The 15,355-nt window shown below is 43.0% G+C and overlaps 1 protein-coding gene across 1 annotated transcript; it reads left to right on the top strand.

Annotated features, from left to right (window-relative positions):
• Positions 1–683: 683 nt before the first annotated feature.
• Positions 684–15,355, top strand: LOC139607540 (forkhead box protein O1-A-like). The gene is made up of 4 exons (XM_071460481.1): positions 684–1,454; positions 13,586–13,777; positions 13,928–15,138; positions 15,228–15,355. The coding sequence occupies exons 1-3, from the start codon at positions 825–827 to the stop codon at positions 15,113–15,115; spliced, it is 2,010 nt and encodes a 669-aa protein (XP_071316582.1). The 5' UTR covers positions 684–824; the 3' UTR covers positions 15,116–15,138; positions 15,228–15,355.

Genomic DNA, 15,355 nt, shown 5'->3' with positions numbered 1-15,355 from the left:
TATGGAAATTAGATAATTTATGGGAAAAAAACGAACTACACAAATGAAACATGTCACTCTTGAAAAAAAAAACAAAAAAAAAAAAAAACTCCTGTTAGAGCTTTTAATATGAAAACCAAAAGGGACAAAGTTGAATTTCTCAGGTAGTGAGATGGGTACAGAATGTGTCGCGCGCAAGGGGAAGTCTGCAAGTTACCCTGCGTCTATGGTGCATTTAGGTGCCGTCAAAATGCAGAATTTGAGCAAGATGGGATGGTGTTGAGGTGACAGAAAGAACAATGCAACAATTAATAATAACTGGTCACTGATTAAACCTGCATATAGTCTACGGATTAAACAGATACCATCTATATAAATATGTGACAATTAACAATTATCTAAGCTCGGCTGCAAATTTAAAAGAAAGAAATCGCACATATAACACAGGGTCCATTGGGAGTGATTTCCGACCAAAGCGCACTGTACGTGAATGCGCCGTGAAGTAGTGAAACCCAGAAGACGGAGCTTGTGAGTGCGCCCTGAATGCAGCACTAGTCTCTGCCTGGTGTGTCACTGTGAGCGGCGACAGAGCGGCAGACTTGAGAGTTGCAACTAGTCGGTGCAGGATGGTGAGAACTTCAGGGAGCAGACCTTGAACGAAACAAGCCTCTCACTTTTAAATTACAGACTTCTCTTATCAGGTCTGGTTTAGCACTGGAATCTGGTGTGTGAACGCCACTTTTTCTTTTATTTTACCCGTGTGATTTTTTTCTCGTTATTTATTTTTTTTTAATTTTATTTTTTTTATGCGAGTGTCTATATGACAGCGCCGATCTGAGTCTGACATGGCTGAGGCACCGCCACCACAGACACAACCGGTCGAAATAGACCCGGACTTTGAGCCTCTCTCTCGCCCACGGTCGTGCACTTGGCCGCTGCCCCGGCCAGAGCTCATCGACCCGGCCGGCTCCAACACATCCTCCCCAGCGCCGTCGGTGCAGCAGGAGCCGGGAGGAAACACCGAGTTCATCAGCAACCTCGGCTTGTTAGAGGAGGACTATGAAGAGTATGCAGAGCAGAAACAGACTGTGGCTTGCAATGATTTTCAGTGTCGGGACGGAAACTGCGTGCATCCGCATCACCACCACCACCACCACCATCATCATCATCATCTGCAGCAGCAGCAGCAGCAGCAGCAGCAGCAGCAGCTCCCGGGTCCGCAGCTGCCGCCTCAGCAACAGGTGCCTCCTCCAGGCGTCGCACCTCTGGGCAGCGGCTCCGGCCAGAGGAAGAGCGGCCACAGCTCGTCCCGTCGAAACGCCTGGGGCAACATGTCGTACGCTGACCTGATCACCAAGGCGATAAACAGCTCACCTGAGAAGAGGCTGACGCTGTCTCAGATTTACGACTGGATGGTGAAGAGTGTGCCTTACTTCAAGGATAAAGGAGACAGCAACAGCTCCGCGGGCTGGAAGGTGAGTGTCGTTTGGGATGAACCTGAGATGGTTCATGGTCGTATCCTGTTGAGCCCTTTTACTCTGAGCGGACCAATCAGATCAGAAGTAACGACGCCGACATTAACACTGAGTTGGGATATGATGGTGCGAGAAGGCCCGAGAGCGAGTGATTTTTCCAGAAAGCGATAAATGACTCCTTTGTTGTGTTGTGGGTGCAGACTGTAAGTGCTGATGATCTGCTCTTCTTACTGTGCAGAAAGTGGAAAAGTGCAGATACCAAAAAGACAAACCAGTGTCCAGCTGCACTGATGTTCCTTTCACACTCTGTGTACGTTGTGGTGAGCAAAGTTTAGTGCTCTTGCAATATAGGAAATATGGGGATTAATGGGCCTTTTTTTTAAATGTCATATCACGGTAAGAAAATCGCCGGTGTAAATAAGAACATGAATGTGTTTGTCCTGCTCCACAGTCAGTGATTTCAAAGTAAAGCAGATTACGTGTTGCGATGTGGTCGATGTGACATGACTGAGACATTTAACTCACAGACAGAGTGCACACGCAGCATCCTTAATATTACTGCCCGCTCGTTATATCCACAGGCAGCACAGATAAGTGCTTGGTTTTGCAAGGAGATTAAAATGATTGTACTACTCAGAACAACCTGTCAGCTCTGCCAGAACACAACTGTCTGCTCTTTGCTCCAGTCAGGGATCTGCAGATACCATTTTTCCTTACAGCTCTTAAACTGTAATCTAAACTCTTATTTCAGGTTAACAGAGGGCACACTCAGTGGTGGTGATTGTCATACATTAAGCATGAATAGTAATAGTAGTAATAACATCAGGAAAATAATTCTTATAATTTCTCCCATTTTTCAATCCCAGAGAGAGTGTGAGAGAGAGAGAGCATCATAGTTTTTCTTGGGTAAGAAGGTTAAAAATGAACCATGAACATGGCTTCAGAAATGCTTTTGTTGTTCTATTGGCTGCTGAACTTTGGCATCTCAGTAACCTTTGAAGTTTTGGAGTGGTTTCCTCTGTCAGTGGTAGTGCACGCCCCTCTGCAGTGTCAGTGAGGAAGTGTAAAGCTCTAAAGCAGCGGAGCACCCGCCAGCATGTGTGAATGTAAACATCCCATATATCTCCGTGAGAATATTTCTCTGAGTACAGCCTGCAAGTTAGTGCCCTGCAAAAATAATGGTTGGTAACATGTTGGAGAATAACTGAGGTCATCAGGTTGAAATTTGGTTTGACCGAGGAGCAGGATGCACATTTTTTGATATGCCTTTTCCTTGACAAACCTTAGTGGGATCAGAATTTCCAGTATTACCACAATACATACTGACTCATGGTCTATGCAGCATTTCCACAGTCATGGAAAACCTGGTACAGTCCTGAAATTTGAAAGCTGGAAATGTATTGGAAATATTTAGTACAAGGGACAAGTTAGAAAAGCATTTGCCTAATGCCCCACAAGCATGTTAATCCAGATCTTGACAATGCGTGGCCAGGTGAGGTAAAGTTAGCCATGAAGGACAGAAATTAACTGAGGGCAAAAGAGAGTCAAAGGTGCAGCTAAAACAGACACAAATTACAACCTACACATCAAACTAAATATGAGTCAAATTCATACTTCAGCTTGCAGCCCTTCCTGTAACCTCTGCATACTCGCGGGACGTAATTTCGAAGTTATGTCAGGAAATGCCTTTGTGAACCTCAATCAAATATAGTTTCCATTGTTTAACCCCCCCCCCCCATGAAAGCTTGATCACAGCCTTTATCATGACTTATGGCTCTGCTAAACCTCCCTTTTCTTCATTTTCTTAGTCTTTCTGTAATTCTTCTTCTACACGTTCTTAAATGTGGGTGCACTGCTTGGTGGGAAAGCAGGCAGATTTTTTTTCCAGGGAGGCAGCGTGTGAGTAAACTTTTCAGGGCTAACCTGACAATAACAGGAGGCGACACAAACAGCTCAATCAGTGTTGGGGAGTGTGTCGGAGGGGAAGGGGCTGGTTGAAGGGGATGCTGGGAACAACGTCAGACATCCTCCATTCCTGAGCTGTGCGCTCATATCTCTGTGTTCCTGTCTTCTAGAGTTTCCTCAGCGGATGCTACAGCTTGGAGAAAGGGATTGCTACTCTTTATCCTATCACTTCCCTTTGTGCCCTCTCTCAGACCTTTTGCTGAAGGTGTTTGTGTTTTTTCAAGAGAAATTCAGAGAGTTACAGACATTTCAGTTTTAAGGCCAACTTCGCGTAGCGCCAAGATCGGTAAACTATGGGACCAATCCCTGTAGCTCTTTGAATAACATATGTTATATTGCTTAAGAATTTGCAGTGTTGGTCTTAAGTTAGTGCTATGTAATGATAAGTTTCAGATGTGCATATCGCCAGGTTTGCTGGAGCTGCTCATGATTTAATCCACATCTAATCACAATCTACATGACTTAACTTGGATCATTTTCCATCCTGTGGTCCCCCTGTAGCTTGGGGTCCATGTAATCCTGAATGCTGTGGCCTTCTGTTAAACTGGGGGGGGGGGCCTCCTGGACTTTTTTTTTTAGATAGATCATATATATATATTGATCATCTTGTTTTACCATCATAAATAAACAAGTTATTTGCCAAACTTATTGAATACAGCTTTGGAAAAATAATAGTTAACTGATTTGGTACTAAAATTATGTTGAGAGTATTTACTTGATTAGATGTTAAAAGGGGTTGTACCCTGTACTGCAGTAGCTTTGAAGTGCCACAGTGAAACTGTGTGCTGAGCACAAACCATGAACTGACATCACTGTGAATCCAGCTAATGATCATTTACGCCTTGTAATTATTTTGCTATCCAATAGAACTGCAAACACCTTTTCATCAAAAATCAACAGCTCCAGCTTGTTTATCTTTAACATTTAATCAACACATCTCTGCTGCGGCCTCTGCATTTCTAAATGCTGGCATGCTCACCGGGCCTTGGAACCACCGGCTTATAGTTATTTTTACACTTTCCTGTTAAAAAAACACGACAGTCCCCCCACAATGAACTGTGATGCATTTCCTGCAGAGTGGATGGAAAACAGTGCCATGTGTTAACATCCCCGCCCTGCAAAACACGAGGGTCAGGGCTGGAAAAAAAGAAGTTACCAAAGAGAGAGACCATATATGGACCATGTTGGTGCATCTAATTCTACATGAAGTCATTTTATTCCATTTCAGCTTTCCCACCACATGGTAAAAGAAATCACCAGTCTGCTTTATTATGTTTTGTGTCACTTCCTGGCTGTCGTATTGACTTTAGGATCCACATGCGCGATCATGAACCGTGATTGTAATGACAGACAGAGATAAGCCAGAGACCTGTTGGTGGGTGGAGGGCATTGAGTTTGAACCTCAGTGATTATACAGCTCCACCTAGAAAACTGTAGGTGGGTGGAGGGCAGGACGGGGGCGATACTGGTGCTGCTAGAGCTTCCTGTCTCCCTCATGTCGTGGAGATTTTGTTGTTTTCCCTCCAAAAAATTGTGCAGCACATTAGTGATCACAATGCCCTTTGCCACAAGTGAAGGCCCCTACCAACTGGGAGGACTGGTTCCCTTGGGATATTGATGGTTGTATGAGTGGAAATGTGCAGCCTGCAAGGTACTTTACCACCTTACTGGTGCTGCCACTGTTTTTCTCAGTGAACTGTGACCTTAAATAATATAATAATAATAAATAAAAGGAAGTAGCACCCCTGAGTTTAACTGGCAGTGAGGCTCTGTATTCATTTCAAAACATGTAAAATGTCAGAAGGTATTTTACCTACGGTACCTTCCTGAACTCTTTAAAGGTTATGAAGTGTGAGTAAAAGTCATTGGTTTGTAGTGCTACACAGATCTAAGGCAGTTTGGGATCATATACACCAGTGCTTAATGGATGAATAGATAGTTTTGGTTGCAGCCTGCGCGAATGTGTGCAATGGTTGCCTATCATCTTGTATGGGTGTCATAGGGCCCCCTCCACGCCAGTTGCTGTCTGGTGCCTAATGTTTTCATATGACCGCTGTGGAAATTAGTGGCAGACAGCACTGACAATATTTATTCAGGGTGAGTGGAGCTGCTCAGTGGAAAAGCTTACTCTACGTCCATTTGAACAACATCCCCCGGATCAAGTGACAGCTGATGCAAATGTCCACTGGTGGAACTTCGGAGTTGGCTAAATGCAAACTGTCCTGCAGCCCAGGTTGAGTGCAATTACATGAAAATCTAAGGGAATGCTCATGTATGTAAGTAATGTTTGTAGATGATAGTGTCAGTGAATTAAAATCTGCCCTCCAATGGCTTCAGTTGTACCTATATTGACTTTGTTGCAAGTGTCTGAAGTAATCTGGCCAATAAAGGGTTACTATAGTGTATAAATGTAGGATATACATATGTAAGTAGCATATACAAGTATTGAGTAGATTTAAGTGAAATATGACCTCTCATTTACTGCTACTGGCTTGTCAGAAACTAGAACTACCTCCACATGAAACCAGCAATGTTTTGTGTTTGTCTGTTGTGTTGTCCTCTACTCTGGTCCAGACTGAAACATCTCAACAACTATTGGAGGAATTGCAGAGGCACTCACAGAATCCAACTGACTTTAGTGACCTTTCCTCCAATTGATTTACATTTATAATTTTGACTGAAATCACAAATGCAAACTTTTGGATCGAAAACTATTGGATGGTTTGACATGAAATTACGCCTGTCACAGTGGCAGCTTGAGATACTGCGAAGAAAAAATCCCCTGGGGCTCAGAAAGCAATTTCTCTATAGACCGCCATTATAAAAGACGTGTCTGTAAAAGTGATGACACGGAACTGTAAACATGGTCAATAATAGTTCTTTGTATTGCAAGTTTTTAAGTAGGGTTGTATATTTTTAAAACTTTCCCTGAGCCTAAAAAAGCTATTTTAAAGTGTTTGACATCATCCCAATGTAAAGTCCATGGGTTGCAGTGGAAACACTAATGCACGATGTGCAGTGGGCAGCACAACATGGAAGCAAACTTTTTTTTTGGCTTATGTGGCTTTAAAAAAATTAATGGGTGCCATCATTGGGTCTAGTATCCAGTTTGTATACTAGTCTCAGATGTCCTTTATGCATAAAGCCTATTCGCTATTGTTAACATGCTGATGTGACAAACTCAGGTCTTGAACATGGTAAACATTACGCCTGCTAAACAGCATGTTAGCATTGCCATTGTGAGCCTGTTAGCATGCAGTGGTCTATAAAAAAAAAAAAGTTTACTTTACATTTACATTACGTTTTTTAAACAGAGTAAAGGTTCAATTTTAAAATGAATCGTCCTCAAAGATGTTTGTATGAACTCAGTTTGGGGACACATGCCTGAAAAAAGACAACAGCTACTGAAAGAGGCATGAAAAAAAAACCTGAATAACTGCCAGCTATTTGTCTTTGGATCACAAGGTTAAAAAGGGAGGTCTGCCCTGAACTTAAGAGGCCCACTGAATGCTTCAAGTAACCCCATGAAGAAAGGGAGGCTTGGGGCAGGGGCTTTCAAAGTGGAGCGATCGTGCCTCGAGGCAAGGAGGAGAGCTGTCAGCTGACTGGCTGGCAGCGGGCTGAGGTCTGTGTACAGTCTGCTGTCTACACATGTGTGAGTCTGTGGAATCTGTGGCATGTGGGTTTCTGCATTGACCTCCAGCCTGTGCAGGATAATAATCCCCCCCCGCCCCCCTATATTGTGCTCACCAAAAGAACCTGGCCTCAAAGCCTTTATCCAAAATATAAAGGACATGGGTTGAGGGAGGCAAAGAAATATGGCACAAAGAAAGAGAAACAGGTTCAACAGTGATTGAGATTAGTGGCCAAATCTTGTAAAAATGAGTTAGCCTTTTACCCTGTAAAGTGTGCAAGGAATGTGTGTCAGTCTAAAGATCAGGCTGAGAAAAATTTGAGATTAACTTTCTAATCACCTTGGTGTTTCAGAGTATGTGCGTATCATTTAAGTAGGATTGTGTGTATTTTTTTGTAATCAACAGCACATCACATGAGGATGTTTAACTGTGTCTATCATTCTCATTTGCCCCCTCCTTGTTTATCAAAAGATGAGCTAAACTCCTTACACAAAGCTCTCCATTCCCTTTCATGGTCTCACTTTGAAGCCATTGCAGAAGTAGGTCACTCAGTTTGATGCTCAGTGTTAATGAAGTAGCCTGCATTGTGCCTGGAGCCATGGAGAGGCGACATGGTCTCCGCACTGAGCTGCAGAGTTCCTCCTCTTCTTCTTCTGCAGCCGCACTTGCCTTTTTACCACACTGTAACAGAAAACTTAGGTCCCACGCTCATTTTCAACTCCGCTTGTGCTTCTTGGGTCAAAAGAGAAGGAGGGGGGGGGGGGGCTGTTCACAGGAAGACTGTGTCAGGAAGTGGCTCATACTTTTACTGTAATCTCTGCAAGTGCAGTGCTCTCTATTCTCTTATTTACATCAGATATCTGACTGCTCTGTAGTGGTAGTAGTATGACAGCAGTTATTAAAGATAACATTTATTTTTGCACCCTGTGACCAGAAAAATCCACCATTCAGTAAAAGATAAAGAAGCAGTGGTTGACCATAAGCTGTGTTAACTCTGGTATCAGAAGATTATTATGTTATTTGCCCTTTCAACAAATTAGATGATTTTTACTTTTTCTTTCAATTTAACCGTTGGTGCCACAGCAGCTGATGATCACTTGTGCCTATACCTTACATAATAAAATATTCAAGTTTTTGTTTAACATTTACATTTACATTTACATTTAGTCACGTAGCAGACGCTTTTATCCAAAGCGACTTACATGCGCATACCAGTGGAACAAACTGAGCATAAACTATGGATTGGGTTTGGAAAAATAATCATTAATATTGTGATACCAATTACAGACACATTGTCCAACACTAATAGGAAGTCGCTCTTGGCACTGACAATGGGAGCTACACAATCAGCTAGTTAACAGGAGTATTATTTCCTACATGGCCAAGGAGCCAGCCAACACGTACACGCAGTAAACTGGTCAAGAAGTTGGCCACAGCTGAACTCTTTGTGGTTTCTGGCGAGCTTAGCATACTTCCCCGATTCACTATTAATGCTTTGATTTAGGTACAGTTGTTCCACGTTTTTCCACATTCTCTATAACTTTTGTGTAAGAAGCATTTCAGAAACAATGCCTTGAGAGCAGCTGAACCCATTGCTGAGGTCAACGAAGCTTTGATTAGAAATAAGAAAATGGTTCAATAACACTAAATCACTGCATAATAAATAACATTCTAGTTTAATACAAGACCATGTAAATTTAAAAGAAAAGAAATAAAAAAATATTTTTCTTACAAATGACCTGTTGAACTGGTGACTGTTGACTATTATACACTCTTGAGTTTTGTGGCCACAGCCTAGTCTGGCATTACGAGCGGCTAATGGTAGCTAATGTTTGCTAATGTTAGCTGATTTTAAGACAGACATTGCTGCGTAACTTGTTGTTTTATTTTTGTAATAAACCCATGGAAATGTTAATCCGTAAAACGCTGAAACATACCATAGCACTAGCATAAGTATAGAAAGGTTATGACATCAACAAACTGATTCAGTTCTGTCAGTAACACACAATTTTGACAACATTAGCCACCATAAGCTACCATTCATAGCAGACCAAGAAAGACTGTGGCAACTTCTGACTGTACGGAAATGAGCGAGGCTGTGTTTTATTTCTTTGCAGCTCAGCTTTTTTTTTTTTTTTTTTTTTACCTGTAAAAGAAAAAATCATGTCAGCTCCTCTCTAAAAAGCAACATAGTCTCAATTCAATATTTTCGTCCAACTGTCTTGTTTAACTGTAGCTGCATGTAGTAAATGCAAATTTAAAGTAAGTCTTTTTCCCCTCCGGTCTTTCAACATCAGCTAAATATCAGACCTCATCAATGATAGAAAACTGAGTTACTGATTTGAGAAGCAGCTGGTCTCCAGCAGTGAGCCTCCTGGGAGATCCTCTGTCCTGTCTGTGGTTTTGTCTGGTGCTGAATGTAAAATGTTTGGACCAATTGCAAGTGAGGCCACTTTCACTGCGGCTGCACCTGTCCCTGCAACTGGGCCTTGTTTGTTTACTTATCCTGCGACCGTTACTGCAAGCCTCATGCTTCACTACACAAGAAACAGCAGCTGTGTCGATTCGATTGTTTTGAAGTCCAGTAGGAGGAGTCATTTCATGCTGCAGCAGTCTGACTTGATGAAAATTGATCACAGATGATTAAGAGATCATTGGGTACACTGGAAGAGCTGTAAGACTGTGGAGAATTCTCCATAATCTAAAGCAGGTCCTGCTCTAAGTGCGGCCAAGTGTTTGAGCTGGGTAGCAACAGGTCGACTCACAGCAGCTCAGTCTGTAGAGAGAGGTTTCTACTGCACTGCATTTACAGCATGCTGCCCAACATATGGCACTTCTGAGGGCAAACTGAAAATAGATTTTGTCACAAGCAAAAAGACCTTTCCCATGTCAGGCGTCCTTGCACCAGATGACTTAGGATGAATGTGATGTTAAAACTCGCCTATTCTTCAGTGCAGCACCAGTTGGTGTCAGATGACCATTGTGGGAAAAAAAAATGCAGAAATAAATGGTGTTCCTTCACAGAGCTTTCCTTTTTATGGGAAAGAGAGCAATATATTTCTGAACATAAGATTTATTAAAGGCTAGCGGGAAGAATCTAAAGAGATCTTGTTTTGCTGGAATGCTGGGAATGATGCAGAATTGATATAAATATCAATTGACATCACCACCAGCACGCACAAAATGCAAGAAATCTTGTCCTCAAGCACAGAGCAATGAAAAATAAAGGCAAAACTGCAGTATATTGCAATATTTTATAATGACATATACCGTATGTAATATATCTTAACTCTTGTACAAGCTTGTGTTGGATCACTGGTCTATCTACTTCATAAAGCGTCTCTGCTAAACAGTGATGTCACTTACAGCCCCCCTTAATCTGTGTCTGGGAACTGCCCTGGTTGCTAAGAGAGGTCAGTGAAGATCATGTAGATTTCTTAAAGCCCCACATTCAGATGAGCTGTCATGCAGCTACAGGTGCATATATTTTACTACTTCAAAGTCAGTTAAAAGTGATGCGCATAATAATATGATTTAAAAGAAGTTTAGCAACAATGAAACATATGAGGCACCTTGGGTTGGGCTTTCAGAGAAATAATGTGTGAGTGGGGCACCTCATGAATTAGTGACGCAGGGGATGTCTTTTGTTCTCTTTGGGCTGAGGTGAGGTCTGTCTCAGACAAGGATTATCCCAGGCCAAGTAGAGAATGCCCCTTCCCAGGGCCCAGTCATGCAGTCCATGATCTATTGTGGGCACTAATCAGAGGCTGTAGACATTTGCATATCATCAGTGATCTCAGCCATGTGTGAGCAAGACATGTCATTTGGTGAGTAGAATAAAAGGTGGTTTACAGACTGAGCCTATGCAGCACACTGTTCAGACCTCAGGTCCTCCGCTAATGACTCATTTCCTGTCTTCACTTACAGATTGAGATCATATAAAAAGATAGAGAAAGGGGAGAAAAGGTCATGAGGTAAATGAACACAAGTCAGAGTAAGCAATGCATTTAGTGCAATGCAGTGTGTGTGTTAACTCCACCTCAAGCACCTCAGGTTTCTCCAGCCTGCATGTGCAGGATGTCCTCTGACACAGGAAGCCTTATTTAAACGTCAGTGGAAGAGAAGGGAGGAGTCCGGTTGGGGGTGGGGGGGTTTGTTCTATTGTGGTGAGTCAGAGACAGTCCAACCCAGCACGTCACATCTGATGCTTCTCCTCCTCTCTCTGTTTCTGCTCCATCCAACCTGTTTGCATGTCTCTGTCAGCGCCGGCTGAGGTGCTCATGTTCAGCACACAGTGAACTCAATGACCTCAGCTCTGCCGGCAAAAACATCTCACTCTGCCACCCTCCCCATCCTCACTTTGAACTCTGTAACCTCCTTTGGCCCACTGCTTCCACTCTTAGTATCAGGCTTCAGAAGGCTACTGTTGATGTATAGCTTGTGGTTGAACTTGCTGTGGTCCAGTGCCTTCATATGGGGATAGTCATCCAAATATTACTCATCCAAATATTGCTCAAAATACTTTGAAGTTTGTTTTGTGTATAATTATTTTCAGTGTAATTCTGGTCCTGGTTATACGTAAAAACTTTACTTTTTAGTGTACGTTACAGAACTGTTCTTAATATGAAACAGTTCTTTAACTAATGGTGTTTTTCCTATTAGAAAGTTATAAGTATTAATATTCTTACAATAAATAATTCAGTAATAATAGATACAATTCTTTCATATTAATATTATTTAACGTGAGTCATATTCTAATGAACAACTGAATGCATCTGCTGAAAGCCTATCCCCAGCCCAAGACCAATATTTCACAGACACACTCAGACAATCCGTCTGTTGTTTTGAATGAGCGTCTTTATCTCCATGCTTTGTACATCCCTGTTGAATCCTGTGGTTGGGGACATCTGGCTTTACTAACTGCAGGGAGCTGCTTTTGGGTTCACATGGGTATTGAGGGGAAATTCCCTGCTAGTTCGTCTCGTGTTGCTCTTTGGTCTTTTATTGTAGCCTCCATCCAGCACAGCCATGAGTTGCACATGAGGAAGATTTTGTCCAGAGAGACCAAGCAGTACAGTACGTCTGTGTCCTGTGTGACCGTCTTACTGTTCCTCAACCATCGTTGTTTTTCTTCCTGAGAGAATTACCGCAGAAGGTGCCTCTGCGTCCTTTTTAGGGTTCGTAACATAGCATTAGAGAAAACGGGCTGAGTGAGGCTTTAGGTGTATACGTGTTAGCACAAGGACAAATGTGACCACATACAAAAAACAAGGAGCCAGTTGGGTAAAACCAAGGAAATGCAGTCTGAATTAGCCCTTTCAGTAGCGTAGTTGTAAGACTAGGACCCTGGGTTTGAGACAAAACACAGACAATGTTGGCTATGTCCATATCAAACAGCTGTGATGTTTCTGAGAAAACATTTTCTGTAGTGTGTCTTTCTAAAATTAAAAGTAAAATTTTGTCTGTGTTGTCTTTTCAGTTTGCTGGAGCAGTGCTGGTGGAAGGGTGGGATAGGGCTGTGCAGATAAAACTTGGGTTGAAATCACAGGAAACATATGAACATTTCATACTGTGAGGGGGCAATAGGATGACCTAACTAACAAAAGCACCACTTTAAAATAAATAGATGGATGGATGGATGGATGGATGGATGGATGGATGGATGGATGGATGGATGGATGGATGAATGGATGAATGGATGGGTGGATGGATAGATGGATTGATACTTTTCATCAGTTTAAATTGTCAAAATGCACTAAAGTGCTAACTATAACTAAACATTGCTTAGCTCATGCTTCCAGTCATTGTGTTTCATTTTGTTTGTACCTTTCTTTAACTTTTATTTTGTTAGAGGTTCTTGTGTTTGGGAAAAAAAAAAAATTTGGTCAGACTTTTTGTTGTGCATTTAGTCTCTTCTCTTCTTTGTTGTCATATTCAGTAACTGATACTGTTCTCTGGCTGTTTTGACATCTGTCCTACAAGGCTACCAAATATTTATTTAGTGTAAAATAAATGACACCACATATCCCACATATCCCATCTATCCCTCACCCCCACATGCCAAAGTGAAATTTTTCAGTGCCTGGAGAGCGTGAAGAGGGAGTGGAAAAAGAAAAGTAGACATAATATTGTTGGCAGAGGATGAATGCACGCTTGCTGTTCATCTGTCAGCTTTGACATCACACTCAACTACCAGCTTCCTCTCCACTCTGTATGAAAAATTACGGTTGACCTGCAAAATAAAACACCTTCTCATTTAGTTCCCATTGAAAAGCAACCAGGGATGACTGACAGTTGCTTTTTTTGCGCCAGACTGTCAGCATTTATTTGCATAGCATGACTTTCAAACCTTTAAACAACATTTAATAGATGTACTGTAATAGTTGGTGATTCATGAGGAAAGTGCTGACCAAGTTGTTGCCCAATACCACCAAAAATAATCGTGTTGTATACCTCCAGCTGCATTATAGCCTACACAGAACGATGACGTCCACCGAGAACTGACAAATGATTCACTCTTTCCCCGTCCAGAACTCCATCAGACACAACCTGTCCCTGCACAGTCGGTTCGTGCGCATACAGAATGAGGGGACAGGAAAAAGTTCCTGGTGGATGCTGAACCCAGAAGGAGGAAAGAATGGAAAGTCACCTCGCCGCAGAGCTGCCTCCATGGACAACAACAGTAAGCTCATGAAGAGCAGAGGAAGGGCGACAAAGAAAAAGGTACTGTTCATTTTATTAACACTATAATCATATAATTAATGTCTATCGCCACTATTCAGCTAATCTAAGTTTCTTTTAGTATAAGTTAATTACACACTATGCTATGTTTATGACAGCCTTTGTGAGGTATTTAAGTTTTTCTCTGCCCAGATGGCGCTGCAAGAAGGGCTTGAGGGAGGAGCTGCCAGCCCTGGTTCCCAGTACTCTAACTGGCTGGGAAGCCCGAACTCCCACAGTAATGAGGACTTTGAAACTTGGAGCTCCTTTAGGACGCGCACCAGCTCTGATGCCAGCACTCTGAGTGGTCACCATTCACCTTTCCCTGCTGAACAAGATGACCTGGGGGAGTCTGACGGCCACATGATGTATCCTGGAGCGGCGGGGACCAAGATAGCCCCCACCCTGCCCAGTCTGTCTGAGGTGGCTGGATCCTTGGGCCAACGCGGTTCAGAGAACGTCATGGAGAGTCTACTGGATAACCTGAACCTGCTGTCTCCCAAAAACTCCCCACTGAGCTCTGACTCCTCACATTCCTCAAATGTTGCCATGCTTCACAGTAGCCCCTACAGCTCATCTGGCTTGACCTCACACTCACAGCAGGACTACCGAAAGTGCATGTACGGCCAGGTGAGGATGAACTCCCTCTCCCCTGCTCCCATGCAGACACTGCCAGAGACCAAGCCAGGCTTTGGGGCTTATGAGAACCAGTTTATCTGCTCTGCTGGCCTTCTCAAAGAGTTGCTGACCTCAGATGCAGACACCAGCAGGGAAATGATGCCCTCTAGGGATACACTGGTGTCTCAGGTTGGGAGGGGAGGTTGCCTAATGCCCCCTTACAGCAGCCAGAGCCATGTGGGTGGTCATATTGGAGTAAAAATGATGAATCCTCCCCAGAGTCACCCAGTTCCTCGTGTAAATCCGCAAGCTATACATAGCCAGGGTCCTTCAACCTCACGAGACTTGAATAGCTGTAACATGATCCCACTGACTAGCCTGAATAGTCTTTCAGGGGCCCCTCCTCGAATGACCAGCCTGAGGACATGCATGCAGATGCCCCAGGGACACCCAGCACACACTAATGATGTCTCAGCAAGCTACAGCAGAAGCAATGGCTACAGGGAACTTCACTCAGTTCATCCACATGGTCATCATCAGGAGCGGCTGCCCAGTGACCTGGACAACATGTCCATTGAGCGGTTTGAATGTGACATGGAGTCGGTCCTCCATGACACCCTAATGGATGGAGGGGCGCTAGACTTTAACTTTGACCCCGCAGCTGGGTCTCATGGGTTTCCGCAGAGGGTGAAGAACACCACCCACAGCTGGGTGTCAGGCTAGGACGCATGGCGGATCACAAACAGGTGGGAACTAGTCTAGCAGTAAGTACAATTATTTAAACTTTCAACAAATAAAATGTCCTCTGAATAATATTTCTCATTCTCCCTCACAGGTTTTAATCATCGTGCCACTGCTCACCTTCATTCAAAGACAGGAAAAAGTAAATCCAAAGAAACCCTCACCATAAATCTCACAAAGTTTAAAAATAAAAAAAGTACATGTTTTGAGCTGCACCTCCAT

Source organism: Trachinotus anak, unplaced genomic scaffold (assembly GCF_046630095.1).
Source record: "Trachinotus anak isolate AG129_WGS33_773 ecotype Australia unplaced genomic scaffold, CSIRO_AGI_Tana_v1 ptg000024l, whole genome shotgun sequence".
Taxonomy (NCBI): Eukaryota; Metazoa; Chordata; class Actinopteri; order Carangiformes; family Carangidae; genus Trachinotus; species Trachinotus anak.
This window is presented reverse-complemented; position numbering and strand designations above follow the sequence as displayed.